The sequence below is a fragment of the Echinops telfairi genome, unplaced genomic scaffold (genome assembly GCF_000313985.2).
Source record: "Echinops telfairi isolate 266 unplaced genomic scaffold, ASM31398v2 ScPeMD7_18;HRSCAF=68, whole genome shotgun sequence".
NCBI classification, from domain to species: Eukaryota; Metazoa; Chordata; class Mammalia; order Afrosoricida; family Tenrecidae; genus Echinops; species Echinops telfairi.
Genome location: NW_022103915.1, coordinates 38,767,453 through 38,793,677, shown reverse-complemented (window position 1 = coordinate 38,793,677; position 26,225 = coordinate 38,767,453). Strand labels below are relative to the sequence as shown.

At 38.4% G+C, this 26,225-nt stretch overlaps 1 protein-coding gene across 1 annotated transcript in view; it reads left to right on the top strand.

Annotated features, from left to right (window-relative positions):
- Positions 1-26,225, top strand: part of GPHN (gephyrin) — a 292,262-nt gene that overhangs the window by 128,560 nt on the left and 137,477 nt on the right. The window contains exon 6 of the mRNA XM_030884864.1: positions 25,607-25,744. Within this exon, the coding sequence (XP_030740724.1) occupies positions 25,607-25,744 (138 nt within the window). The remainder of the gene's footprint in view (positions 1-25,606; positions 25,745-26,225) is intronic.

Genomic DNA, 26,225 nt, shown 5'->3' with positions numbered 1-26,225 from the left:
CTATATGCCACAGTTTTTTAAAAAAAGGGCCAGGTCTAAATCCAGAAAACCCTGCCAGGATCCTCATCGATAAAGATAACATGTTAAGATTTGTATGTGCATATCTTGAGTTTGGGTAGAAGAATTAACTCATTTGGCTACAGTCTCTACCACTGGTTTGTGCTGGTTTGTATGTTTATGTGAGTTGGGAAGTTATACCACTGGTATTTCAAATGTCAACACGGTCATTCATGGACAGTTTTGAACAGAGCATCTTACTAAGAGAAGGCAGAGACAGTAAATTTCTGATGGATTTGCCACTGAAACATTGTCTAATATTGCTGGAGACAGGCAACACAGGTTAGAAGTTACTTAAAATACAACTGGGGAAGAGCTGCCTCTTCAATGTAGAGTCAGCAATCAAGGACTTTTATTTGTTTATGTGACATGATTGAAAACAAGAAGAAACAACTAAAAACATTCACTACTAATTAGAATGTGAAATGTACAAAGTATGATTCTAAGAAAACTGCAAGTTGTCAAAAACGAAACAGAACATATATAAAAATCAGTCTCCTATGCATGAGTGGGTTGAAATGGACTTAACACGTGTCCATTTGTCAAAAATCAGTTGGCCATGCATGTATGCCTTTATTCCCCAACTCTCAATTCTGTTTCATAAGCCTATATGACATTATGCCAGTGCCACCTTTTTTTATGATAGGATTTTAGTACATAATTATAATATAACATAACAATATAATATGTCTCCAGCATCACATCAACATATTTCGAGATTAAAAAGTCTGGGTCTTGTACTTTTTTCTTCTTTTCCAAGATTATCTCAGTTATTCAGATCCCTTATGGTTTCATATGACTGTGGAAAGGGCAATTAGAATTTTGATGCAGATAGATTTATTGAATCCGTATATTGCTTTGAGTAGTATTGTCATCTTAACAGTATCGAGTCTACAATTCTTCCTTTGGCCTTAAATAAAGCTCATTTATTTTGCATTTTAATAGTTGTACATTTTCACAGTGTGAATGTGTCTGGTAGAGTTTCCATTACCAATCACAAAGTGATCTTTATATTTCCATCTCCAGAGAAATTTTGATCACACAATGTCTTTTTCATTTTCTTGCCTCAGAAATAAGACCGGTGAAATGATAATAAATTTGGGACCAGTAAGTTCTGCTAAGGCACTTTGGTGATTCATGTTTGACTACTAACCACAAGGTCAGTAATTCAAACCCACTACCAGCTGCATCCAGAAGAAAGATGAAGCTATCTGCTCCCACGAAGCTTTATAGTCTCAGAAACCCTAGCAAGCACTCCTACTTTGCCCTGCAGGGTTTCTCTATGAATCAATTCAATAGCAGTGGGACTTTAGAATGAAAAGAATAGACATGCTTTCTGAAACCGGACTCCCTGTTTCAGAAGCTACCAGCTTTGTGTCTTCCAGGTGGGTTCCCTAGATGGTTGACCATGCTGAAGTTTTAAAGGGCATTCAGAAGTTTTTCTGGCATCAACTATCCAGTCTCGACAACCATCCCCCCTCAACCCCACTCCCCACCAATCTCAAAGGCTTTTAACAACAATTGTTTAACAACAACTGTCCATCTTCATAGCGGCCTTGGAGTGCTTCACTAAGAAGAATATCAACTGCCCAATGGGTTTGTAGCAAAGTGTTTGATGAAATGCTATAGGCAGCTCAAGTGGACAGCAGTATTCCTCTACAGGAGTACAATTCCTGGATGCTTGGATCTTCCTATGAAAGGAAGATCTCCACATCGGAAGTAAACTGAGGTCGCCAAGAATATGTACTCAATTATAGCACTGTTGAAACATATAACTTTCCTCTAGTTCTTTATTAATGCTTCCACACACCCTCACTATCATGACCCCAATTCTACCTTATAAATTCGGCTAGACCAGAGCATGTACACTGGTACAGATAAGAGCTGAAATCACAAGGAATCCAGGACAGATAAACCCCTCAAGACCAATATTGAGAGTAGCAATACCAGGAGGGGAAGGGGAAGGTGGAGAAAGGGGGAACCAAACACAGTGATCTACATATAACCCCCTCCAGTGGGGGCAGACAACAGAAAAGTGGGTGAAGGGAGACATCGGTCAGTGTAAGACATGAAAAAATAATTTATAAATTATCAAGAGTTCATTAGGGAGGAAGGGTGGGGGACAGTGGGGAAAAAATGAGCTGATACCCAGGGCTCAAGTAGAAAGAAAATGTTTTGGAATTGATGGCAACAAACACAGAAATGTGCTTGACACAGTGAATGTGTGTATGGATTGATAAGAGTTGTATGAGCCCCAATAAAATGATTTTTTTTAAAAAAGAAGAATATGTACTTAATAGGCTGCTACAAGAGCTCCTTGGGGGATAACTTCGGTGTGGGTCCCCCAGGAGCATGGAAGACATGCGGTCCGTTATCAGGCCTAAACAAAAAAGTTCCAAATTGGCTCAGGCTACCTGTAAACTCCGAACCCCTTGCTTCCCTAAAGTTCTGAGGATTGTCTGGAATTAGGACGTGCATTGATTAAACAGGGACAGGAATATGGAAATTGAAAGGAACAAGTACCTGATGGACCGGAGGAAAGAGGCAAGAAGAGCTGCTGGGCCTCTGCCCTCCATGCCAGACCTAAGAGATGTTGGGGGCTGGAGTCTACCATTGCTGTAGGTTTAGAAGTTGGACTCCCACTCCCTTGGCTTCAGCTAATCTAGTCTCTTCTCTAGGTGAAATTTCCACTTAGCCACCCTGTATACAACTTTACCCTGCCTGGCCTTCATGCCATTGCTCACTGACAGTTTCTGAGAGTAAAAGGATCCAGGGAAACCAAACTGGCAGAGAGGTGGCTTACTGCCAACTCAAGCACCCTTGAAATTCTCATGGGTGACACTCTCCTGTCTGAATGTGATATTTGAAAACACATTATAGAATTAAAAGTTTAATCACACACAATCAATCTGCTATGCCAGACTCTGAGTACCCTTCACTGACTAACGCCTGCAGGTGGGCTGGGGCCAGGCAAGCCAGATCCACCTGTCAGCTCCCATACAATTTATAGCTTCGAGAACCCTTAGGGGCTGTTCCACTCTGTAGTGTAGGGTTGCTGTAAGTTGGGATCCATTCTAAGGCAGTGGAGATAGAGGTTCATTTTGAACAAAATGTGAAGCAAGTAAGTAGATATTTTGGGATTTTAGTTCTATAAAGGTAAGGCTGACTTTCCCTTTGAATTCAAAAAGAGGTGTTAATACTTTTTAGTTGCAAGAAACTGGAATAATGATTCCATTAAGTGGCTCCTGAAGGCAGGGATTTTCCATGGCTCTATTTTGAAGCTGACTCAGCATTGCCTCCATTCTAAGCTACTCTTTTATGCCAAACGATTCTGCTGCCTCTCAAAGACTAGAACATTCACCCTTCGTTTTTAGTAAGCTTTCAATTTTAAAGTAATTTTATCTTAAAAGCATATTTACTTGAAGGCATTTCGATTTTACTGGAGACATTCATTATATCCTTGAACAGAATCAAGAGTATGTAGATGAGATGAGTATCATTCATGAAAAACTTTTACCACCCCCCAAAAAATTATTTTTAGATGTATTTTTTAATTGTAACTCCTGACTTTCTGTGAGTTTTTGCTTTTAAGTTTCATGTGGGAAATATTTCCTAGTCTTTCAGAAATTAACTTTATTTAAAAATTATAATATGAAAGGTTTCCAATTTATAACCCCATTTATCTCTGTATCTTTCATATTCACATATTTTAATAGCCATACATAAATTTCAGATATTTAGTTTTGTTTGCACTACTTTAGTGTTAATGATTAAATATCCTTATGAAACTTACCCATCACCCTACTACCATCAGTTTGAATAATACTTATTATAGTAATAAATACAGTCCATTAAATACCCTTAGTGATGATATTATTACAGGTCCTGAACCTATAACCTCCTTTGCCTCCTTAATTTGTATTTAAGGAGACAAAGCAATTTTCAATTAAGCAATATTTAAAGGCATACAGTTGTACCCACTGAATTACATGTGTTGCCCAAATTCAGGCTTACATATGTAAGCAGAGCAAGTGTTTGCCTTTTTAGTATATTTTGAAGGATAGGTAGGAGTCCTCATGGCACAGTGGTTCAAATACTCTACTGCTAGTCAAAAGGTCAGTAGTTCAAATCCAATAGCCACTCTACAGGAGCAAAATGTAGCAGTCTGTTTATGTAAATATTTACGGCATCGAGAATCATAATGGGCAGTTCTAATCTGCCCTATGGGGTCACTGTAAGTTAGAATTACCTGACGGAAGTGGAAGTTTAGCGAGGAAAACTGGAAAACAAACAAAAACCACTGCCATGGAGTCGATTCCAACTTCTAGTGATCCTTATAGGATTTGTCAATTTCCCTGCCCTTGTCAGTATCCAAGACTGTGACTCTATGGGATAGAGAGCTTCATCTCTGTACACAAATTGGCTGGTGGCTTCAAACATCTGACCTTGTAGTTAGCAGCCTAACTTACAACCATTAGGCTACCAGGCTTCGTTTTTTTGAAGGACAGGCTCCAATACTGTAGCCTTCAAATATCTGCCCTCCCTTCTTATAAAAGAATACATGCTCGAGAGTCAAACTGCCTATGTTCAAATCTTGTTGGGGTTTTATTTTTCTGCTTACTGCTCTGTGAACTTGGATGAGCACCTCAATTTCCTAATCTACAAAATGAGGTTTATAGTGTATCTGATGGATTTTTGTGAGAACATAGTAGTTTAGGACCTCATATAAACTCAGTACTCAATAAGTATTAGTTGCTTAGTTACAATATGAAGAAGAATGCAGCGTCAGGCATGGAGGAGGGCTTGCACGCAGATGACACACACTCGCCTGCTGTAAGTGAAGAGGACTTAAAAAGTCATACTGATGAAAAGCAAAAGCTTCATACGGCCTTCCGTCTGAATTACGCCTCAATATAAAGAAAACAGAAATCCTCGTAACTGGGCCAATAAGCAACATCATGATAAATGAAGAAAAGATGGAATTTGTCAAGGATTTGATTTGACATAGGTCTGTTAATGCCCATGGAAGCAACAGTCAAGAAATCAAAATGAAGTATTCCATGGAGCTAATCTGCAAAAGGCCTCAAAAGTGTTGAAGAACAAAAATGTCACTTTGAAGCTGTAAGGTGTACCCGTCCCAAGTCTTGGTACTTTCAGTTGCCTCATATCCATGTGAAAACTGAACAATGAATAAGAAAAAGTAGAATAGAATTGATGCATTTGAGTTATAATATGTATGAAGACTATTCGATGTGTCATGGAATTCGAGAAAGATGAATAAATCTGGCTTGGAATTAGTATAGTTGGAATATTTCATAGAAGCAATGATGGTTAAACTTTGGCTCACATACATCCAGCACGTTATCAAGATGAACTAGCCCTTAGAGAAAGACAGCATGCTTGGTTACATAGTTGGTAAGTGAAAAAGAGGAAGATTCGCAAGGAGATGGACTGACATGACCGCAACAACAATGGGCTCAAACATAGCAATGATTCTGAGGAGGTAAGAGGGCTGGGCAGTGTTTTGTTCTGTTGTACACGGGGTTGACAACAGCAACAACAAAACAGTAGTACTAATACTACTATTATTTTGAATACAGGCATTGCCCCCCAGAAACTTCTGCTTCCATGACAATCTGTTAACCAGTTGGAGGTAACAGATTTTTAATGCTCAGAATCCATGAATTTTAAATTAATGTGTCAGATCTCTGGATGCCACCTCTGAAACCAGAGTTAAGGGAATGGCTGTTATCAATATTGGAATATAAGAGGGAGGGGAAGCCTAGCAAAGGTTGTGACTTAAGTAGAACAGGTCAAGGTTGATTACTATTTTAAATAATTCTCTCCTTGAAAGGTTTACTTTCCTTGACATACTTTCTCCTAATGCTCCTTTGAAACTATTTGTTTCATTTTTCTCCAGCTTCTATAAAGACTTCATTTCTTTGGCCCAGTCATTAAATGTTGATATTATTCAGTGTCTTCTAGACCTTCCATTCACATTCCATTCCATCTATAACTGCACTCCATAAATATTTCCTAAACTTCTTGTACTTACAATTATCTATTATAGATCTCTTCCTTAATATTCCACAAGTGTCTCATACTTAACATGGCCAAAATTAAATTTATCATTTCAAAGAATGGCATCACCATCTGCCTTGTTGCCCAACCAAGTCCTTCCTTTTCTTTTTTATTCCTCTTCATGGTGCATATTCAACCAGCCACTTAAGTCCTATGTGCCAATCTAGTAAGTACTTCTCTGATCTACATATATCCACTTGTCTTTGTCATCACTTTGAATGTGTCATCACTCTTTGCCTTTTTCTAACTTCAAAAATCATGAAATAAATTACATGTGCAGAAAATGCATAAGATGCATATAAAGAATGTTTTAAATTACAACAAAGTGAACCCTACAGTCTACACGTGTAAGAGTATGAGAAGCCTTTTGGATACACCACCAACCTCTCTTTCCTGGGATTCTGCAATTACTTACTAATTACTTGTTTCCCTTCCAGTGTGGCTTTCTCCCCAGCAACCATTTTTATCTTTCTAAAATGCAAATCAGAACCTGACACACTTTAACACCATTAACCCTTTGATAAAGCCCAACTCCTTAAAATTGCTTGCACTCTGACCTTTGCTTGCCTCTGATTTTATCCGTACCATATTCCAGCTTTCAATTTCCAGGAAAGTTTTAATTTACCTATAGAATATGCTCTTTTTTTTTTAATATCCTCTTTTCAAAATGCTCACCACCTTTGCCTTGATAAAGTCAAAACCCAAACCCATGCATCTGAGTCAATTACAATTTATAATAAGTCTTTATGGCATGGTAGAACTGCCCCATTGGGTTTCCAAGCTAGTAATCTTTTCAGAAGTAACTCCTACATCTTTGCCCTTAAAGTGGCTGATTGATTCATTGCTGCCCCTCTAGTTAGCTGTCCAGTGGTTAAGCATGACTCCACCAGGCCTCTTTCCCCTTGGTAACATATGTTTATCCTACACTTCCTCCAGGATGCTTTCTATTGCCAGTGGTATCAGTAGAAGAAAGGGAAATGCCCTTTATCTCCTGATACTGTGTGTATGATGGGGGAAGTGGGAGACATGGCACACCAAGATGACCCCAAGGTAAGCCAGCAGGCTAGTGTTACAGGTGGAGGAGCCACCAAGGAGATAGTATCACAAGAGTTGGTGTCACCAGTCACATAGTGTAGTAACTGATCATTATTACCACCAACCTACCCCACACATTCAGAGACAAGAGTCTCCACCTTGGCCAATGGAAGAGGGGAGGAGCTGTGGGAAACATGCATGTGGGGGCTCAGGGGTTGAATTTGCATAATGCAGTGCTCTTCCCAATGCAGAGAGAAAGCTACTCCACCCACCATAAAGGTTTTTTCGGGGAGGCTGAGACACAGTATGACACCATGACTTACCACACTGGGTGTTAGCAACCCTACTAGTGACAACATTGTCTGTTGCCTCCCAAGTCAGAGCAAGGTATGTTCTTCTGTGGTGCCCTGTAGTTCACCTTCATATTCACAGTACAGCATGTTTCAGTCTTTAATGTCTCCTTCACACTACTCTTTGTTCCTGGCAGTGCCTTATTCATCAACTTTATTGACATTCTTCCCAGTATCTACCTCAATGGCTCTTTCTTATAAAATGAACCCATTGCCATCCAGTCTTTTCCTAGTCACAGTGGCCATACAAGACAGAGTAGAGCTTCTCCTTAGGTTTTCCAAGGCTTTATGGAAGCAGATGGCAGCGTCTTTCACCTGAAGGGCTACTGATGGCTTTGAACCAGTGAGAAGATTCAAATAATTTTACAACTGGTTCGCCCCCCTAGTGACCATTTTAAGTATTAAAAAAAAGATAGACCAAAAGGTGGTTTATTATTACATAGAGTTAATACTTAAATAAGAACAATAAAGGAGGTACTCAAAACTAGATTTTTTATAATAAAGACTTAAAGTATTAATGAAAAATATTAAATAATACCTGACACAAAACAGTAAAACTGTTATTTAAGCTATTACCATATTGCTTCTTGATTGGCCTCCTCACTTGCAATATTCTTTGCTTTTATCTAAGCATCATTGCCTGCGTGATTTATCCTTAACCATCTTTTCACTGTAGGAGTAAGATCCCATTCCTTTATTGGTAGATCAGTTAAACAATAGCCATTGTGTTTTATAGATTACAAACAGTTTGGTGGCGACTTCTCTGAACATCGTATTTGCATCTTAGAAAAGCTTCTGCTTCTGCTTAACTTATAACAATTGTTCTAACATATTTTTGGCTTTTTGAACACTTCCAGGAATTACATAATTCACACAGAGTATCTTGGAATTTGGAGCATAACACAAAGTTGAAACAATTGGCAGCATCTCAGTGTATGGTTGGTTGGCACTTGTTCTCTACATTATGTGTTTGTTTGCTGAAGCAACACCGCAAGGGCATAAACATGTAGTATTTCATCAAAAGTATTGCAAGTTTTATGAAGTGAATAAATGAATGTTACAAGCATAATTATGTCCAATTTTTATACCTATGGACAGAATGAACATTACTATGGGCGCTTAGAATATGCTGTTGCACAGGTGAATGTTAAAAAGAGTCAGGAATGTAAATTTGGGATTTCTACATTGGACAGCTGCCCAGCCGCCCACCTTAGAAAGAACCCTGATTACAAGTGCCATTTTAGCAACCTGTTCACCAAGCTCAACACAAAATTAGGTATTGGTTCTGCCAAACAGGTGTGAACCAGCTGAATTCCACCAATGGTTTGAACTATAGACTTTCCAGTTAGCAGCCCAGCACTTATAAATAAATGAGAAGACCCTGGACAAGGTGAGCCTAAGAACAGCAGAACACAGAAAGTAAGAGACGGATTTTGGTAAGAATTGTATGAGCCCCCGATAAAATGATTTTTAAAAAAAAAAAAGAAAGAAAGAAAAGAAACAAGATCAAAAAGATAAAAGAAACCAGAGTGGGAACGAACTGAACAATCAAACTCACTGCCATCGAGTGATGCTGACTCATAGCGACCCTGTACATAACCACTACACCACCAGGGCTTCTAAGAATGGGAATCGAGAAGGGAAAGAGTAAATACAAACCACAACACTAATCTCCTTGTTACCAATGCTATTCTTTTGTTTTCGTTCTTTAAAGATCATTTTATTGGTGACTCTTACATCTCTTATAACAATCCATACATCAGTTGTATCAAGCATATTTGTACATATGTTGCCATCATTATTTTCTACACATTTACTTTCTTTTTGAGCCCTTGGTATCAGCTCCTCTTTTTTCTCTCCTTCCCCCCTCCCACCCTCATGATTCCTTGATATATTATAAATTATTATTATTTTCATATTTTACACCAACTGCTTTCTCCCTTCCCCCACAGTTTCTTCCCCCTCCTCTCCCCACCTTCCCCCTACTGTCTAGTATCACTACTCCCATTTCTATTCCTGAGATTTTATCTAACCTGGATTCTGAGTGTTGTGTCCGCTCATCTGTACCTGTGTACATGCTCCAGTATAGCCCACAGTGGCAGGGTTGGGGACATGACAGTGGGCAGTGAAGAAGCCTCAAGGAACCAGAAGAATCTTTCATTGGTTTCATTGGTGATACACTGCACCCTGGTTGACTCATCTCTTCTTTGTGACCCTTCTGTGAGGGCATGTCCCATTGTCTACAGATGGGTTTTGGGTCTCTGTGCTGACCCCCCTCGTTCGCAAAGTTGTTTGTTTGTTTGTTTGTGCTCTTCTGATCCCTGTTACCTGATCATGTCAAAACCTCATGATCACTCAAGCTGATGTGCTTCTTTCATGTGGGCTTGTTGCTTCTCTGTTAGATAATTGCTTGTTTAACTTCAAGCCTTTAAGATCCTAGATGCTATATCTTTTGATAGCTGGGCACCATCAACTTTCTTCACCACATTTGCTTGTTTCACCCATTTTGTCTTTAGCAATCGTGTTAGGAGGGTGAGCATCACAGAATGCCGGGTTGTTAGAGCAAAGTGTTCTTGCATTGAAGGAGGGCTTGAGCAGAAGCCCAAAGTCCATCCACTACCTCAATGTACTGCCATATAATTATATGTATATAGGCCAATACACCTCTGTTTTTATAAATATATTTACATATGTACACACCTATGCTTATACCTCTATCCATAGCTTTGCTTCCTGGATCTTTCCTGTTTCCTTTTACCTTCCTCCTGTCCCGCCATCATGCTTGCCCTTCTTCTACCTCTTAGTAGTTCCTCTCAGCTAGATTGCTGTTGTTCCAACACCCCCAGGATCTCTATGCCCTCCTCATTGTTGCTTATAATTCCCTGGTTGTCCCCTATTTATGTCATTGTTTACTCGCTTTTCTCTTTTTATTCAGTCGTTTGTTTTCTTTATGTTTTGTCTCTGTTGTTGGTTTGGCTACCTATATAAGATAAGCATTGGGAAGCAAGCCTGAGGAGAAAGCAATCGAACTGAAGGTTCCAGAGGGATGTGGTGGAGGAGAAGGCAGGGAAAGGGGGAGGTGAGGAAACCAATACTATCCTTAACTGTTCCTTCTCTTTGGATTATTTGGTGTTTCCACTTTGACCCTTTTCTTTTCTTTTGTTTTCCTTAGACTCACTCAGTACCTCTGAGTGGGCATATATTAGCAAAATGTTTGGTTCTGATCTTTTATCCTGCAACATATGACTTTGGGTTAATATTCTTTCTTATACCTTTTTATTAAAGACATGAAGCTTTCTCTTTTCTTTGTTATTCCTAGGAAGGAGAATTTTGGAAATGTTTTTGGAGAAGTATGCCAGTTTGTTTTAGAGCTTATTTTTAGGAAAAAGTTTTCATTCTCCCCTGCTGTAATATTATCCCTTATCCTCTTGATTGGCACCATTGGATCAAACAATAGTTGCTTACCATCACTTAGATAATCTTTCCTTATGTAACTAAAGATGATTAGCAGTTCACTTACATAAATATATACTAAAAATATAGTTTGTAATCACTGTCCCTATGCTTTTCTATATGATCATCTAAAGAAATCACTGCTTTTTAAATATATATTCATGTGGTTTATTTACTTAGTTTTCAATTTTTTTTTCAATTTAATTTGCTAACCCTCAAGAAGCATTTGCCTTTGATTTAAATTTGGTCTTTTTTCCCTCATTACCAGATGCATAGTGTCTGATAATATTTTTATTCTATATTAAAATGAATGAATTGTTTATTACCCTCGGTCAGTCTTTTCTTCTTCTGCAGAAATAATTTAGTTAACTAAATTATTATTGAAACTAAACTATTTTGATTCAATATAGAATTTATCTTGAAATGAACGTATACTCATACTGTCCTTCAATGACTTTTTAATAACGATTTATTTTACTTTCCTGGATGTAACAGGTAAAATTGTTGATTTGCATTCTTGGATTTATTAGCTATATACTAATGACTCTCCAGTATAAGCCTACTTTCTCTCCCAAGCTCCAAAGAGTTGCATATTAGATCATTCTATGTCCTGCTGACACCTCACCTTTCTCATTCAGAAGCCAAATATCCCTCCCTCTAAACTGTTCCTCCTCCTGTAGTGGTCTCATAATGTTTCTGCCTCGTAACTTAATACCCAAATTTTGAAACCGCACCATTAGATTTACCTTCCCCTTCCCAAAAGCTCAAGCAGTAAGTCACAGAAGCCTCCGATGTGGCTCTTTTAAAGTCTTTTTTCAATTCCTGTTGTATTAGTTCAGGCCCTTTTCATCTTTCACCATTAGGATTGCAGTAGCATAATAACTGCGCTGCCTCACCCCAGTTCTTCTCCTTTCCGATCTATTATCAGTCAACTATTACATTGTAAAATATATGCCGTTTCTACACTGAGATATCTTGAATGGTTCTCCATTTCCCACAGTATTAAGTCCATTCAAAATTTATCCTTAACTGAACTGGTCAGCCCTAGACCCTATATTTCATCCCTTTTCCCTCCACCCTCCAAACTCATTAGGTAATTCCTCATTCTGTAAAATTACCATGAAACTTTTGAGATTGTTTTCATTCTGTTTTACTAGTTTCACTGGGCCTCCCCCTTTTTTTCTCATTGTTTAAACCCAATTCACTTGTCATCTCCTCTGTGAGGTCATTACACAGTTCATTCCATCAGAATTTTTTTTCCTTATAACACCCAGTACTATGAGTTAATTACTATGTAATTAATTACAATTGTAATTGTAATTACAATTACTATGAGTTAATCCTGACTCATAGTAACTCTATAGGACAGAATAGAACTGCTAATTTGGGTGTACAAAGCTGTAATCTTTCATATTAAATTGCCACATCTTTTTAATGCAGACTGCTGTGGTTTCAAACGACTAACCTTTTGGTTAGCAGCCGATTGCTTAATCACTATTCCCCCAGGGATCCTCCTTAAAACACAGAATATTTTGTTTCAAGAGTCTTTTGGAGATAGGATCTTCATCTTATTTATATCAGCATGTTTCTCTACATGCCTAACAAAGACATACAACACTAATCAAAAGTATTGATAGTAGTATTCAGTTCATATATATTCACAGATTTATTCCATGAAAAGCATGTTTAAACATTTTTCTGTGCTCAAAGGATGGCTCAGATAAGTTCTGTCCACAACATACTTGGCTTATGCCTATTACATTATCTTCAGAAAAAGGTGTTATGGGAAGAAACCATGTTGAGGTCAAGGCTAATATCAAACTTTTAACAAAAATCAGGTGGATATCTTCTCAAATCACTTAAATTTCCTGGAGTGCTTCCTCACATCAAACAAAATTTTAGATGGCTCAAGCATTGAAAGAAAGGTTGGAAAAACCTCAAAGATTAGCCAACAGAGAAGACTGTCAATCTCAGTGAATGACGAAAGTGTAGCCCGTGTCCAGAAACTCATAAAAGAAGACTATAAATGAATTACCATTGCTGAAAGAGCTACTGAACTTGGTTTGACACTGAATCTGACATTTTCAGTTGTAAAAGATATCTTTGCTTCAGCAAGATTTCAGCCCCTGGCTGCCAAAACTGTTACACAAAGATCAGCTAACTCAGAGTGGATCTTTCATTAAGTCTTATGAGCAAGACTGAAGCTAATGAAGATGGTTTTGTGGAGCAAATTGTTACTGGGAACAAGTAATGGATTTATTGATAAAATCCAGAGAGCAAGGTCCAATCAAAGCAGACTTCCCAAGGGATTTGCTGAGCCAGTTAAATTCAAGGCAGAAAAGTCAGCACAGACACTTATGGTAACTGGTTTTGGGGGATTCCAAAAGGGTAATCTTAATAGATTTTCTCAGTGGTCACAGGCTGATCCTGGTGGCTAGTGACGAAGAAAATTTAAGAAAATTTAAAATGGCATTGATTAGGAAAGGACCAGGGAAATGACACCCAAGTTATTTTTTTCCCCATCACAATAATGTATCCACTCATTCTTTGAGCATAGCAAAGGCTGTCCTAGGAGGTTGTCATTGGGAAAACTAACCCATTTCACTCTACAACCTTGATCTTGCCTCTTAAACTTAAAAAGCACTTAAAAGGAACATGAGTTGAGTCTCTCAAGGATGCCAGTACAGGAAACAGAAAGCAGAAACACCATTTTCCAAAGCATATACACCTAGATGGAGGATATGTTGAAAAGCAATAGTTTCAACATTTTAATTTTTTTGTTTAATAAATGTTGTTAATATTTTATAACAATACTTTTACTTATCCTCATACTGAAGGTACTCAATTCTTATTTACTACATGAAATTGAAGTGGCGGGGAAATGTCTCAAGTATGGTAAAGGAGTGGATTTGGCCTATAATCCTGACTAGTGGAGGTATATGATTTGAGGCAAATGTTTCTCTTTTTCTGTGCTAAAATTTGTTGTCTACAAGAAATGTTTGTACGTGTCATTCCTGTGCTTAAAACCCCAAGATGAGTCCCCACTGGTATACATAAGAAGGTTCCATAGCCTTGTAGTCAGAGGCTTCCTTGGCCTAGTTTTAGTTACGTTTCTAGTTTCAGCTCCCAGTAACATGCCCACACTTATGTCCACATTTCTTTCTAAACCAGTGCTTCCCAAAATGGGCAATACTGCCCCTTGGAGAGCCCTGGAACAATCCAGAGGGGCTGCAAAAGCAGTTAACCTACAGTTTAACGTATATGATGGACCATCATTGCCAGGAGTGCGCTGAGTAAATTTTTTTTCTGAAAAGGGGTGACAGGGTAAACAAGTTTGAGAATCTCTACCCCAAACATATTCATCCCATCTGTACCGTGGCTGCTATATCACTCATTCCTGGTGGGAAACAGATAACACTCATAGGATAATGGGAAAATTAATGGAGGAACTAGTTACAACAGAGTACTCAGAATTAAGGAAAGCCTGAGAAAGTGAAGAAAGCTTGGGATGTGTATGTAAATAAGTGTATTTACCTTGAGATATGTAGTTAATAAGGAACCCTGGTAGTGCTGTGGGGTGAGCATGGGATTGTTAACTGTTGTCAGCTGTTCAAACCCACCAGCTTTTCTGCAGGAGAAAGATGAGGATGTGTGCTCCCATCTTTAGAAGATTATATAGCCTTGGAAACCCTACGTGTAATCACTGTGAGTTGAAAATTGACTCAATGGCAGTGGGTTTGTTTTTTGATATATTTAATATAGTATACAATGAAAATTCTAAGATAAAGTATTTTTGTTTTTCTTCAGGACAGGAAAACATAAATGGGTCATACACTGTGTCTTAGAGGAAGGACTATTATTAAAGAGCTGTTGGAGAGGTTCTAGATTTTTTCACTCTTTATATGGAAATTTTAGACTTCAGCAAAGTTGCAAGAATACTACAAAGAATTCCCATCACTGCTTTGCAAGAAAGGGCATACGGGAGCATCTGGCCTTTTCTAACATTTCTAACTTCACAACTCAAAATCAACCAAGGCCAATTCCAGAGACAAATCAGACCTCCACCCTCCAACCTTCTGTACCAATTCCAACATCTACCATCCCTCCCAGAGCACTTGACTCCTCAGTTGGGTTCAGTAATTTATTACAGTAGCCACACGGAATCCATGGACTACCACACTCATTATTGAAGGGTTTATTAGGAACATTAACAGGTTCAAGACAGTTCTGTCAGGACAGGGCAACCTTTTCCCCATACATGCCCACAGGCTGGCATCTCTCTGGCCCTCAGCCCCTTGGCCTGGTCACTGCCCTGCTTAGGTGATGTTACAAAGCTTCTTTAGTGCTCTGATAAATGTTCCAAAGGCACCCCCAACACAATAAGCCTCACTCCAAACTTGCTGTACTCTAGCTCTATGAATTAAGTCCCTGGAGACACCAAAGGCACTCAGTTTCACTCGCTCTATGGGTCAGAAAGTCCACTGTTCTGTCTCATGCTCAGGCATGTTCTGCTGCTCCTGTATCATGACAAGCTTTCTATCCCTGGATCAAGAATGTTCAGTGTGCGGGGATCACCCCCTCCTGCTTCTGAGATGGCTCATTTTATACCCTGTGAGATGGTAGAACTGATGAATTCCCACATTAGAGCTCTAAGCTTTTAAAATCACAAATAACCCTGTTAATAATCACAACTGAATCATATGCTCCATCAGCATCTTCCCCTACTTATCTTGCTCAGACCCATCTGGGAAAAGTTGTGTGGTGGGAGTGACAAAGATTCTAGACAGAGGAGCCATATTGAAGAATTCACAGCACTGCATCGTTCCACCTAGATTTCCCCAAATGTGACCATTTTGCCACATTTGCTTTGTCATTCTCTACATAAAATAATATGCATATCTTCCTGAACTGTTGGTGAGCAAATTACAGACATGATGCCTTTTTACCCCAAATACCTCAATGAACTTTTCTTAAAGGAGAAAAAAATAGACATTCTCTTACATAACCATAATAAAATTATCAAAATCAGATAATTAACATTGCCACAATATTATTATCTAATCTCACATTTTTTCAGGTTTTTTTAAAGAGTGTTCTTTATGGCAAAAGGGAAAAAAAATTTTTTTTAATGATCTGGGATCCAAACCAGAACCATGTATTCATTGCATTTACTTATCATATTTCTTTAGAATCCTTTAATGTAGAATAATTTCTGCAGTTTGGTTTGATTTTTTTTCTTTCATGGTGATAGCATTTTTTAAATTATTTTGACAGTTACTTTGAAAAATGTCCTCAAATTAGCATTTTCTGATGTCTCCTGACGGAAGCTGTTATTGTGTGCCACCAAGGTGATACTACCCAAAACTCCAGACCAAACTCCCTGCCAGATATTCAGTCAATTCCAACTCACAGGACCCTATAGAACAGGGTAGGAACTATCCCTGTGAGCTTCTAGACCATAAATCCCTTTTTCAATTTTTTTTATTATTAATTAGGTGGGGATTTACATTTCAGATCAACTTTATATTCAAGAGTTTCAATAACCCTCCCCCAACAGTTTGCCCTTCACCCACTCCTTGGTATTTGTTCTTCTTCTGTATACTAGGGGCCCTAGCAGTATACTTATTATACATTAGGCTGCTTACTGCAAGGTCAACAGTTTGAAACCAGCAGCCACTCCATGGGGAAAGGATGAGGCTTTTTACTCTTGTAAAAAATTACCATCTCAGAAACCCACAGTGGCAGTTCTACCATGTCCTATAGAGTCACTGTGAGTCAGAATCGACTTGCTGGCAGTGTTTTGTTTTGTTTGTTTTTTAGTCTCTGTTGAGTAAGACCTTAAATCTTTACAGGAGTAGAAAGCCTCCTCTTCCTTCACCCCCACCTCCACCCTCCAGTGACTACACATAATCTTCTGCACAACCAGGCAGGCCTCTATTACAGAGTAGACGTGTCCCCTAGGGTTTTCAATCGACGTGGTAGCACATAGCAATCTCTCAGGGAGTAAATCTCCAGGTCTTTTCTCCTATAAAGTCACTGGTGGGTTCTAACCACCAACATTTTAGTTAGCAGCTGAGCACTTAACTATTGCTCCACTCAAATTATTTATTTTTGTCAGGAATACCTCACATGCGATGTATCCTTTATGCATGATCTATTTTTCCCATTATTGATGATGTTGACTTTGATCACTTGGTGGTGTGTGTGTCTGCTTGATTTCTTTACTGGAAGTTTTTATTTGAAATGAAAACTATCTTGTGGGGAGATCATTTCAGGGGATATGAATATATGGTTTTCCTTAAGACATTCCCCTGCTGCTTTTGGATTCCATTGCGGGTTTTGCCTGAGCCGGTTCTCACTACGATGGTTTCCATGGGTGGTTTTCTAATTCTGTGAGTTCCCCACTTACTGGTTTGTATTTTGCTATAAAGAAGAGCTTTGTTTATTCCTGTATTTATATTAGTAAATGTCAAAGATTCTTACTTTATTCCATGAACTGTAGCTTATTTGGAGGCTCAAATTGTTCCATAGTTAAAGAGAACCCTTCGAGCTGTTTCAAGACTCTTTTGATGTCTCCCCATCATTCTTTCGTTTCCAAAAAGAACTATGAACGAACAATAGTAAATTGTCAAGAAAACAAAAGATGAGAGAAAAGTTATTTCATACAGCAAGAATATCATGTAGTAAGGCTGGAAAATAGGAAATAGTATGCTGTGATATTATATTTCCAGAATAATCAACTTTTTAACTGATTGAGTAAAAGAGGGATGAGGCTAAAAAACTAAGCAAAAACCTTGTATACTTTTCTAAAGAACTTGTGACTCCTCCTATGGGTGATAAATGAGAATTGATCAAAAAAAACTATAGAACAAACATTTAGTGCCAGTAGTGCTCTCTGTTTTATAATCTTGATGCACAGAAATCCCAGGCGTACTTATTTTCATTTTTCTTATTCAGTCCTCAAAAGTCTTGCAATTATTTCAGGCAGGATTTCCAGGTTTTGTCAGAAATATTATGAGGCTCATTGCCTTCAGTAAACAGGTAGAAAATTTTATGAAGTTATTCAACCATATTAATATCAAAAATTATGTTCAGGTATATGAAAAGTATACACGAAAGCTTTGGGCCTACAAACTCTACCCTTGGCAGTCTTCCAAGAGCACTTGGGGCACATGTTTTCTCAGTTATAGAAGTTTATATGAAAGACAAAATACTTTGTACACTTGAATCACAAAATCTTTGAATTACCGAAGGCTGTAACTGTTTTAACATCAACACATTACTAACCTTTTTGTTCTTTAAGTTTCCTAGAAAAGCAGTTTATTGTCCTCAGTGATTTGCTTTTCCAGTACTTGGAAACAGAGGCAGGGCAGAAACAAAAAAATATTAGCAGAGCAGAGCCAAAAGAATCCTTTTTTGAGAAATCCTGAAAATGAATGATTTATACTTGACTGGTTGTTTTAAAGAATAAGATATCCTCCTGAGGTTTTACATGTAATCAGAAAAGCCTGCATGAAGATATTGTTTCTAATACATCCTGTTCTACAATCTGAAAGCATCTCTTTAATTTTAAAATCTATTGTGAAGTCACGATAAAACATTATATATTAAGAATTGTCCAGATGAACCCCTGAAACTATTGCCCTAACACAATCTTTAACGGTTCAACCAAAAAATAACCTCTGAAAGCTTTTTCAAACCAAAAAGGAGTTTATTTCAACTAGTAAAGAATGTCTGCTCACTCGGGTATTATGCTCTTTTAAGATCTATCCATACAGGATCAAATTGATAACAGCAACTTGAAAGATTAGCTAGAGACCTTAGAGGACAATGAATTTATGTTAAAGCTGAAAGAAAACTGAGAAAGGGTGTGAGAATGATTGTACAATCTAAAGAATATGAATTAGTGTTACTGAAATAAACAGGAAGAATCTTGATTTGGTATACATTTTGGCTATGTATATTCTCAATGACAGCAAGTACATTGTTAGGGGGGGGGGAAATGACAGGTTAAAGGGGAAGCATTTGAAGTAGGAAAAATACCATCACTGGTATAAACAGGTCTATTTCCAAAGATGTTACAAAGAGAAAGGTTACTGCTACCAAGAGCCTCACTGTTACAATTTCTACTTCTGCCTAAATGTATCTTACGGACCACCCAATAAAAGCTGACCGCTAGCCCATCACTCAGTTAATGGTCAAGACAAAAATGGATGCCCTTCTCTCACTTTTTTTCTCTTGTGTCAGACTTCTCTGTGAGATTCAAAATCTAGAATAGGGGTAGAATGTTAGGGAGAACATTTCTTGATGCTTTTTCTTGTCTGATTGGATTCTTTAATGGCTCAAGACAGTACACTGTTTTGGGTGGGGGTTGGATGAGGCCAGGGGATTAACTTGAAAAACTAGAAAAGTCAGAGATAACCATTTGTATGCTTGTGTTTGTCTATCTGCATGTATTAGTCTGGGTACATTAGAGAAACAAATCCACAGAAACTCATATGTAAAAGAAAGAGTTCTTTATAAAGGTAAGTGCACATCAAGAAAACATACCAACCCAGTGCTGCCCAAGCCCACAAGTCCAACATTAGCCCATTTGTCTGACACCAATCCACAAAGTCCTCCATCTCACAAAACAGACGTAATGATGCCGACTGCAGGAGGAAAGCCAAGTCAGTGACTGTATAAGCATCTCAGCGCTGGCAGGGGTCTCCACACGGCTGCTCCAGCACCCAGGGCTGCATCGGGGTAGGTCCATGTGGCTTTTCCTTGGGGATGTCTTGCAGGAAGTGAGCCTTGCCAGTTGAAGCAGGAGAACTGCTAAGGCAGCTGCACCCTGCTCCAACCATCAGAAAGCAAGAGACCCGAGAACTAGAAAGGCGAGGCTCACTGAGCCATTTATCCCTCTGCCCTTCAATTAACCCCACGTGTTTATCGGCCACGTTGGCACAATAAACTAACTACCTCACTGCATTACACAAGCAAACTGACCAGGTTTCCAACATCCAGCCATCCGTAAGATTGCTAAGATAAGACACACACACACCCATGCACGCCAGGCACATGAGAAAATACTGACAAAGTGAAAACCTTTATTATCTATGGACAGCAAATGGTAAAAGCAAAAGATGAATCACTTGCCATTCCTCAAGTTGCCTAGGGCCATCTTAGGTCATTGGACAGACCTTGGTTCAGGTCAGATATCAGATGCTACCTTCACAATACCACCACTGCCTTTGCTGGTCAGGGGGTCTGCATACCTCCCAAGGCAGCTCCTCTGCCACTGGATCACTCTGGCCTCTGGTTTCCTCCTACTGGATCCCTTCTAAGCCTCTGCCAAGGCTTTCTACCATGCTACTCATGCCTGCAGGGCATACTCTTCACATCATGCTACCCAGGCCCCCACTGCCTAGGGCGGAAACTAGTAACCCCTGCTACCCAGGCCCCCACTGCCTAGGGCGGAAACTAGTAACCCCTGAGCGTTGCACACTCAGGCCTCTCTTGGCCTGTACAAATAGGTATTACAGCTCTACAGCTGAAATGACAAACCTCCTGCCCGAGGCTTCCATGCTATAGGAACTGCCTGCACAAGATCCTTCTAGTCAACCCTTGTAGGACACACTCAGGCAAAGCTTAACACTAGTAAACCTCTGCCCCAAACACTCAGCTCTCACTTCTTGGGCCAGCAAACCCACGACAGGCCATCTCACACCTACCCATGCGCTCATCAATCAGTATTCACTCTTTCTTCCGGGGCTGGGAGGTGCTCAGCACAGGGTCACGGTCTAAAGAATACTCCATTCCAGACTCTTCTTGATGGTCACGAAGTTCCCCTGAACCTCTGTGGGATTGACCCTTTTGTTCAATTTGAAGGCATGCTCCTTTGAACAAAACTACAAAACTCACCACTCACCTCAGTAGACCACAATTCACTCACTTTGCAGAGTCCCAACTAATCATTTTGTGGAAGTTACAAGACCATACCAAGAAAGACCATCTAAAAGTAATTCGTGGCACCACAGTTTCAACAGAGGTAAAACATTCTGTCAACATCAGATAATAATTCAAGCTGTGCCTCTAAAAGAGATGGTAGCATAACTCTTTCCTTACTGAATTTAGTTTAGGGATATTCTTTCTTTAAATGGGCTGCCCTCAGCTAGTTCTTGGACGAAATGTGTATGAGATCCTGAGTAGTACGTGTGAGTGTTGTGTTCCAGCCTGGGCTTTCACCTGCCACTGCCTCTGTGTGTGTGGCCCCGAGGCATTGTTTGTACACTTTTGATTTGAAAATCACTTAAAAGTTCAATGATCTTCAAAATTATTTTAGTCATTGGACACAGAGTCAGCCTGCTTTTGGTGCTGGATATAGCATAATAAATAGTGTGTTGATGCTACTTAGTAACTTCTTTTACTTACAAAAAGGCTATTATTTATTTCATTAATTTTATTCCTGTGTAAAGAAGGTAAGTTGAAAGTAGTTTTTTCTCATATTTGCAGGATCAGGTAAGCCCTTCTGTGTGATTTGGGGTGAGTCATGAGTTAGAAGAAGCCTATAGGCATATACAAGTGCTTGTTAAATATTTATTAAACACACACACACAGGTGCTAAACGATTTAACATTTTTATACTTTAAGACTTCTTTCAGTTAATTTATTCCATATTCAGAAGTTCCCTATGATACTGTGTACATAGGTTAGCCAGCAGTATTCACCCATTAGCATCACTTGTGATACAGATCTGTAAATACTGCTTATAAATTGTAGGGCTTAGATGAGCAAAAGGGCAACACAGGAAGAACCACTTTGCTTTTCCTGTCCCAGCTTTGGGTTTATGGAGTGCTTAAGATCAGGGTAAGGGGGACACAGTGGTGGGAACAAAGAAGAGTGCAACATAGACCTTGCCCTCGAGGACTGTGCAGTCTACTCACAGAGTGATCAGTGCCATACAGAAATCTAAGCAAGGTAGAGCGTTCTGTCAGAAGTGACAAAGATTTTTCTAGTCTGCCAGATATCCACAGGGTCATTTCCACACCAAAAGAAAAAGGGGGTGAGGGAATTAGAGAATTACTAATTCCTTTTTTATATAGTGTAATGGTATGAACAAATGCTCCAGTACTAGAAGTCTCTTACTATTTTCTATCTATTCTAGCACTTTCTTCCGATGGCTTGGATTCTCTGTCACTCTTCACACAGTAACGATGTTCAATTTTGAATTAGGTTAAATTTTTTATGATATGTGATGCTAAAATGATCTTGACCCTGACTATGAATTTAACAGTCATGATAGTTATATGCAGAACTACATGAAAGTGATCTTGATACTAACTGTAGAAACTAAGAAAACAAAATGATAAATCTTAAGAAGCATGTTAACTTAAAATAATGTTCAATCTTTAGGACACTTTTTTTTTTTTTTTTTTGCAAAACTAGTCCTTTATTGATATGACAGCCCTTGTTTGGGAGTAATTCTGTGTATTTTAATTAGCAACTTTGTATTTAAAATGTTATAGCACTCTTTTATTCAAAATATATCTTTTCCTACATAGCATAACTTATACATATTAGTGTGCATATTTTTATTCACTTTTAATTTTGAAAAATTACAATGTCGAAATTTAAAATGAATATCCTGTTTCAAAAGTCATTTTTACTTTACATTTTACTTTTTTTGTTTTTTGTTTTTTGCCTTCCCTGGTGAGAATCACTAATTTCTACGGTTAGAAAACCATCAGGTAGTTTACTACCCTATTGCTTTCATTATTTATTTACATGTCTTTCCTTTCTACTGACATACATTTGTCATGGCAGGATCTTACTCTATCTATCCTCTGTTTCTAGCTTTGCTTGGTTCAAAAATTACAATCAATAAATATTTTTTGATATCACTGGTAATCAAGCTTGCTTTCAAAGAAAATATATTTACTCTATTATAAAATATATTCAACAGATAGAACTTATACAATTTAAAATTTGTCATTTTCTCCTTAGAAACTAAAAACAATTAAAACACTTTACTTGTATGATGACATACAATTTACATCATAAAGAAAGGAAAGAAGGCGGAATGGAAAGGGGAAAGCACAGGGAGGGAGTGGGATGAGCGGTGGTGCATTGTGGGGGTTGTAAGCAATGACATAGCAGTGTACGAATTGTTGAATGGACAACTGATTTGCTCTGTAAACCGTCATCAAATTCACAACAGAAAGTTCAAAAAAAAGTTCGAAATTAAGACTAATAAGCCTGAATGGAAGCTGTTACTACTATAACCCTCTCATTCTCTCCCTTCTCACTGATTCATACAATGTGTTTTATATTGGAATGAGTGGGCCAAGACCTCAGTGAAAGTTCTAAATTCAATTGCATTTCAATCATAAGTGAATGATAAATCACACATAGTCCTGTTTTAAATGTTGCCTTGAAATTTTGATAACATGTTGTTCAAATTTAGCATTACATGATCTCTAAGGCCCTTGACATTTTTATGATATTACTCATGGGGAGAAATGTATTAAGAGTATGATCATCTTTATATGTCTTTTTCTTTGAGTTCTATGGCAATGCCATTCATCTTAGGATGGAAATTCTTTGGGATAGTACCTTTAAGTCAATCCAGTGAACATGTGTGGCTCAGTTCCTGGAAATAGGGAGGGTTGCAAACTTAACAAGATACAGTGATCAAGAGTGCACAAACTACTGTGGGGCATAAGGAACCATTATAAATGATTTCAAAAGATGGGAGCTTATTTGTTTGGCATATCAATATCAAAAGTCTGGAGACAGGGAGCCCAGGGCTTATACTGCATTTCATCCCTGTCACCAGATTCTTTTTTGCATTACATATTTCTATTCGTAACATCTGGCTTTCTATCCTAATGGTGGAAAACTGGGTACAGTATCCCCCATTATCCAGCCAGTGTTCCAGGTCAAAGGAAGATAAACAGGAAAAAGAATCTGTTCTTCAAGCTTTATCTTATTACTTATAAGAGGAAGCCTAACTAGGAAACTTACGCTGGCCAAAGCTGTATAATAAACCCACTCCCAGCTGCAAAGTGTCTAGGAAAAAAGTGGGTTATGGATGGTAGTAAGGATGACCAACATCCAGTGTAGTTACTCCTTTTATTCCATAGCCTTCGGCTAGTAGACCTACAAGGTTCCAAGGAGACACCCAAGTTACTTATGCTTGAACATAAAATGCCCAGGAAATATCTATTTGTTATTAAATGATTCATTTTTTATTAAAAAAATATTTATTGTATTGCCCACTATGTACATATACTCCAGGAACTGTATAGTCATTGTAGATAACAGCACTAAAGAAAAAAGACAAAAATATCTCGTCTCCTGGAGCTTACATGCTATTGAGAAGACAAAATACACAAACACACACACATGAAGAAAATAATGTAAGAGAAATAAAGGATAATGATGGTACTATAGACTGTTGAGCAAAGGCTTCTCTGTTGAGTCAATAGTTGATCAAAGACCTGAAAGATAAGAGGAAGGGATAGCGATCCAGGCAGAAGAAACAGCAAGTGCAATGACCCTGAGAAGAGATATGTTTTGTAGTCTCAAGGAAAATCAATGAATCAGTATGGCTATTGGCATATTTGGAAGAAAGGGGAAATGATAGATAAGAATAATAGAGACTATACCATGTCGATTTTATAGACCAAAGTTTTTACTCTTAAGTAAAATAGGAAGTCGTTAGAGCAGTGGTTCTCAACCTTCCTAATGCTGCGACCCTTTAATACATTTCTTCATGTGGTGGTGACCTCTACCATAAAATTATTTTCGTTGCTACTGCATAACCATCATTTTGCTACTGTTAAGAATCAGGGGACCCCTGTGAAAGGGTCATTCGATCCCCAAAGGGGTCTCGACCCACAGGTTGAGAACGGCTGCATTAGAGGATTATAAGAAGAGGCTAACATGGTCCAACTTTTTATTTAATTAGATCATTGTAATTCCTGAGTGAAGAAATCACTCTGTGGAAATTATAGGAGGACAAGGATAGAAACTAGAAGACTAGTTAGGTCAATTTCCCAGGAAATGGTGGATTAAACTAATGTGGTAATAGTGATGATGGTGAGAAATCATGAGATCCTAGAGTTCAAAACTAGTACATGAATGATTGTAACAAAAAAGAAGCAGCTAAGATATTTCCAAGGTTTTTGACTTAACAACTGGGAAAGAAATGAATTGTTAGAGTATGTTCAAAAGTATTGCTATGCGGGTTCAAGCTCATACATACACAAGTTCATTCCAAACAAAACATATTTAAACATGTCTTTGTGATTAGTGGATGGATTGCAGATAAGTTCCCTGAGTAATTCACTTATCTTAGTCTTTTTTGTGTGCCTCGTTTAAAAAAAAAAGTTCTACTGAAAACAGTGACCTAATGAATTAGTTAATACAGTGCCTACCATAGAGAAAGCACTCAAAAAGGTTTTAGTCAATATCTTTATTCCATTTCAGCAAATTCTGACATAAGGTGTGACATTGCAAACTTGATATACGCCACCAGAGGTGGCGATATTTTGTAATCAGGAAAAATCATTTGTTGCCTTTCAACCTTCATTTGGGGACATTAGTCAGTGTTTCAGCATCAAACTCTTAATTTTCTTCCATTTTAGGTCACAGTGCTGTCGACATCACCAAGGTGGCTAGAAGGCACCGCATGTCTCCATTCCCTCTGACTTCTATGGACAAAGCCTTCATCACAGTTCTGGAGATGACGCCGGTGCTTGGGACAGAAATCATCAACTACAGAGGTAATAGGACATTTTCCCATTTCCCTTTCTCTTCTTCATTTCCACCCCCAAGTAATATATGAAATAGGTTATTAATCATCCTCACAACTATTGCTATTATATATTTTGTTTCTAATTTCGACTCAACTCTAAGGTAGTCTTAAAAATATACACGGAGAGGTTACTCATTATTGTTATTACCTGCTTCCAAGACAGCCTCAAGTCTTGGTGATCCCGGCACACAATGGAATGAAACACTGTCTGGTCTTGCCCTGACCCCATGAGGGGTGCAGAAGGGACCACTGAGATCCCTAACGTTTCCATTTGCTATTTTTTTGAAAGCAGATTGCTATCCCTTTCTTTCTAGACTGTCTAAGTCAGAAGCTCCTCTTAAGCCTGTTCAGCATCATAGCAACACCCACCCACTAATGACAAGTGTGCCTATGAGGTGTAGCAACACCCACCCACTAATGACAAGTGTGCCTATGAGGTGTAGCAACAC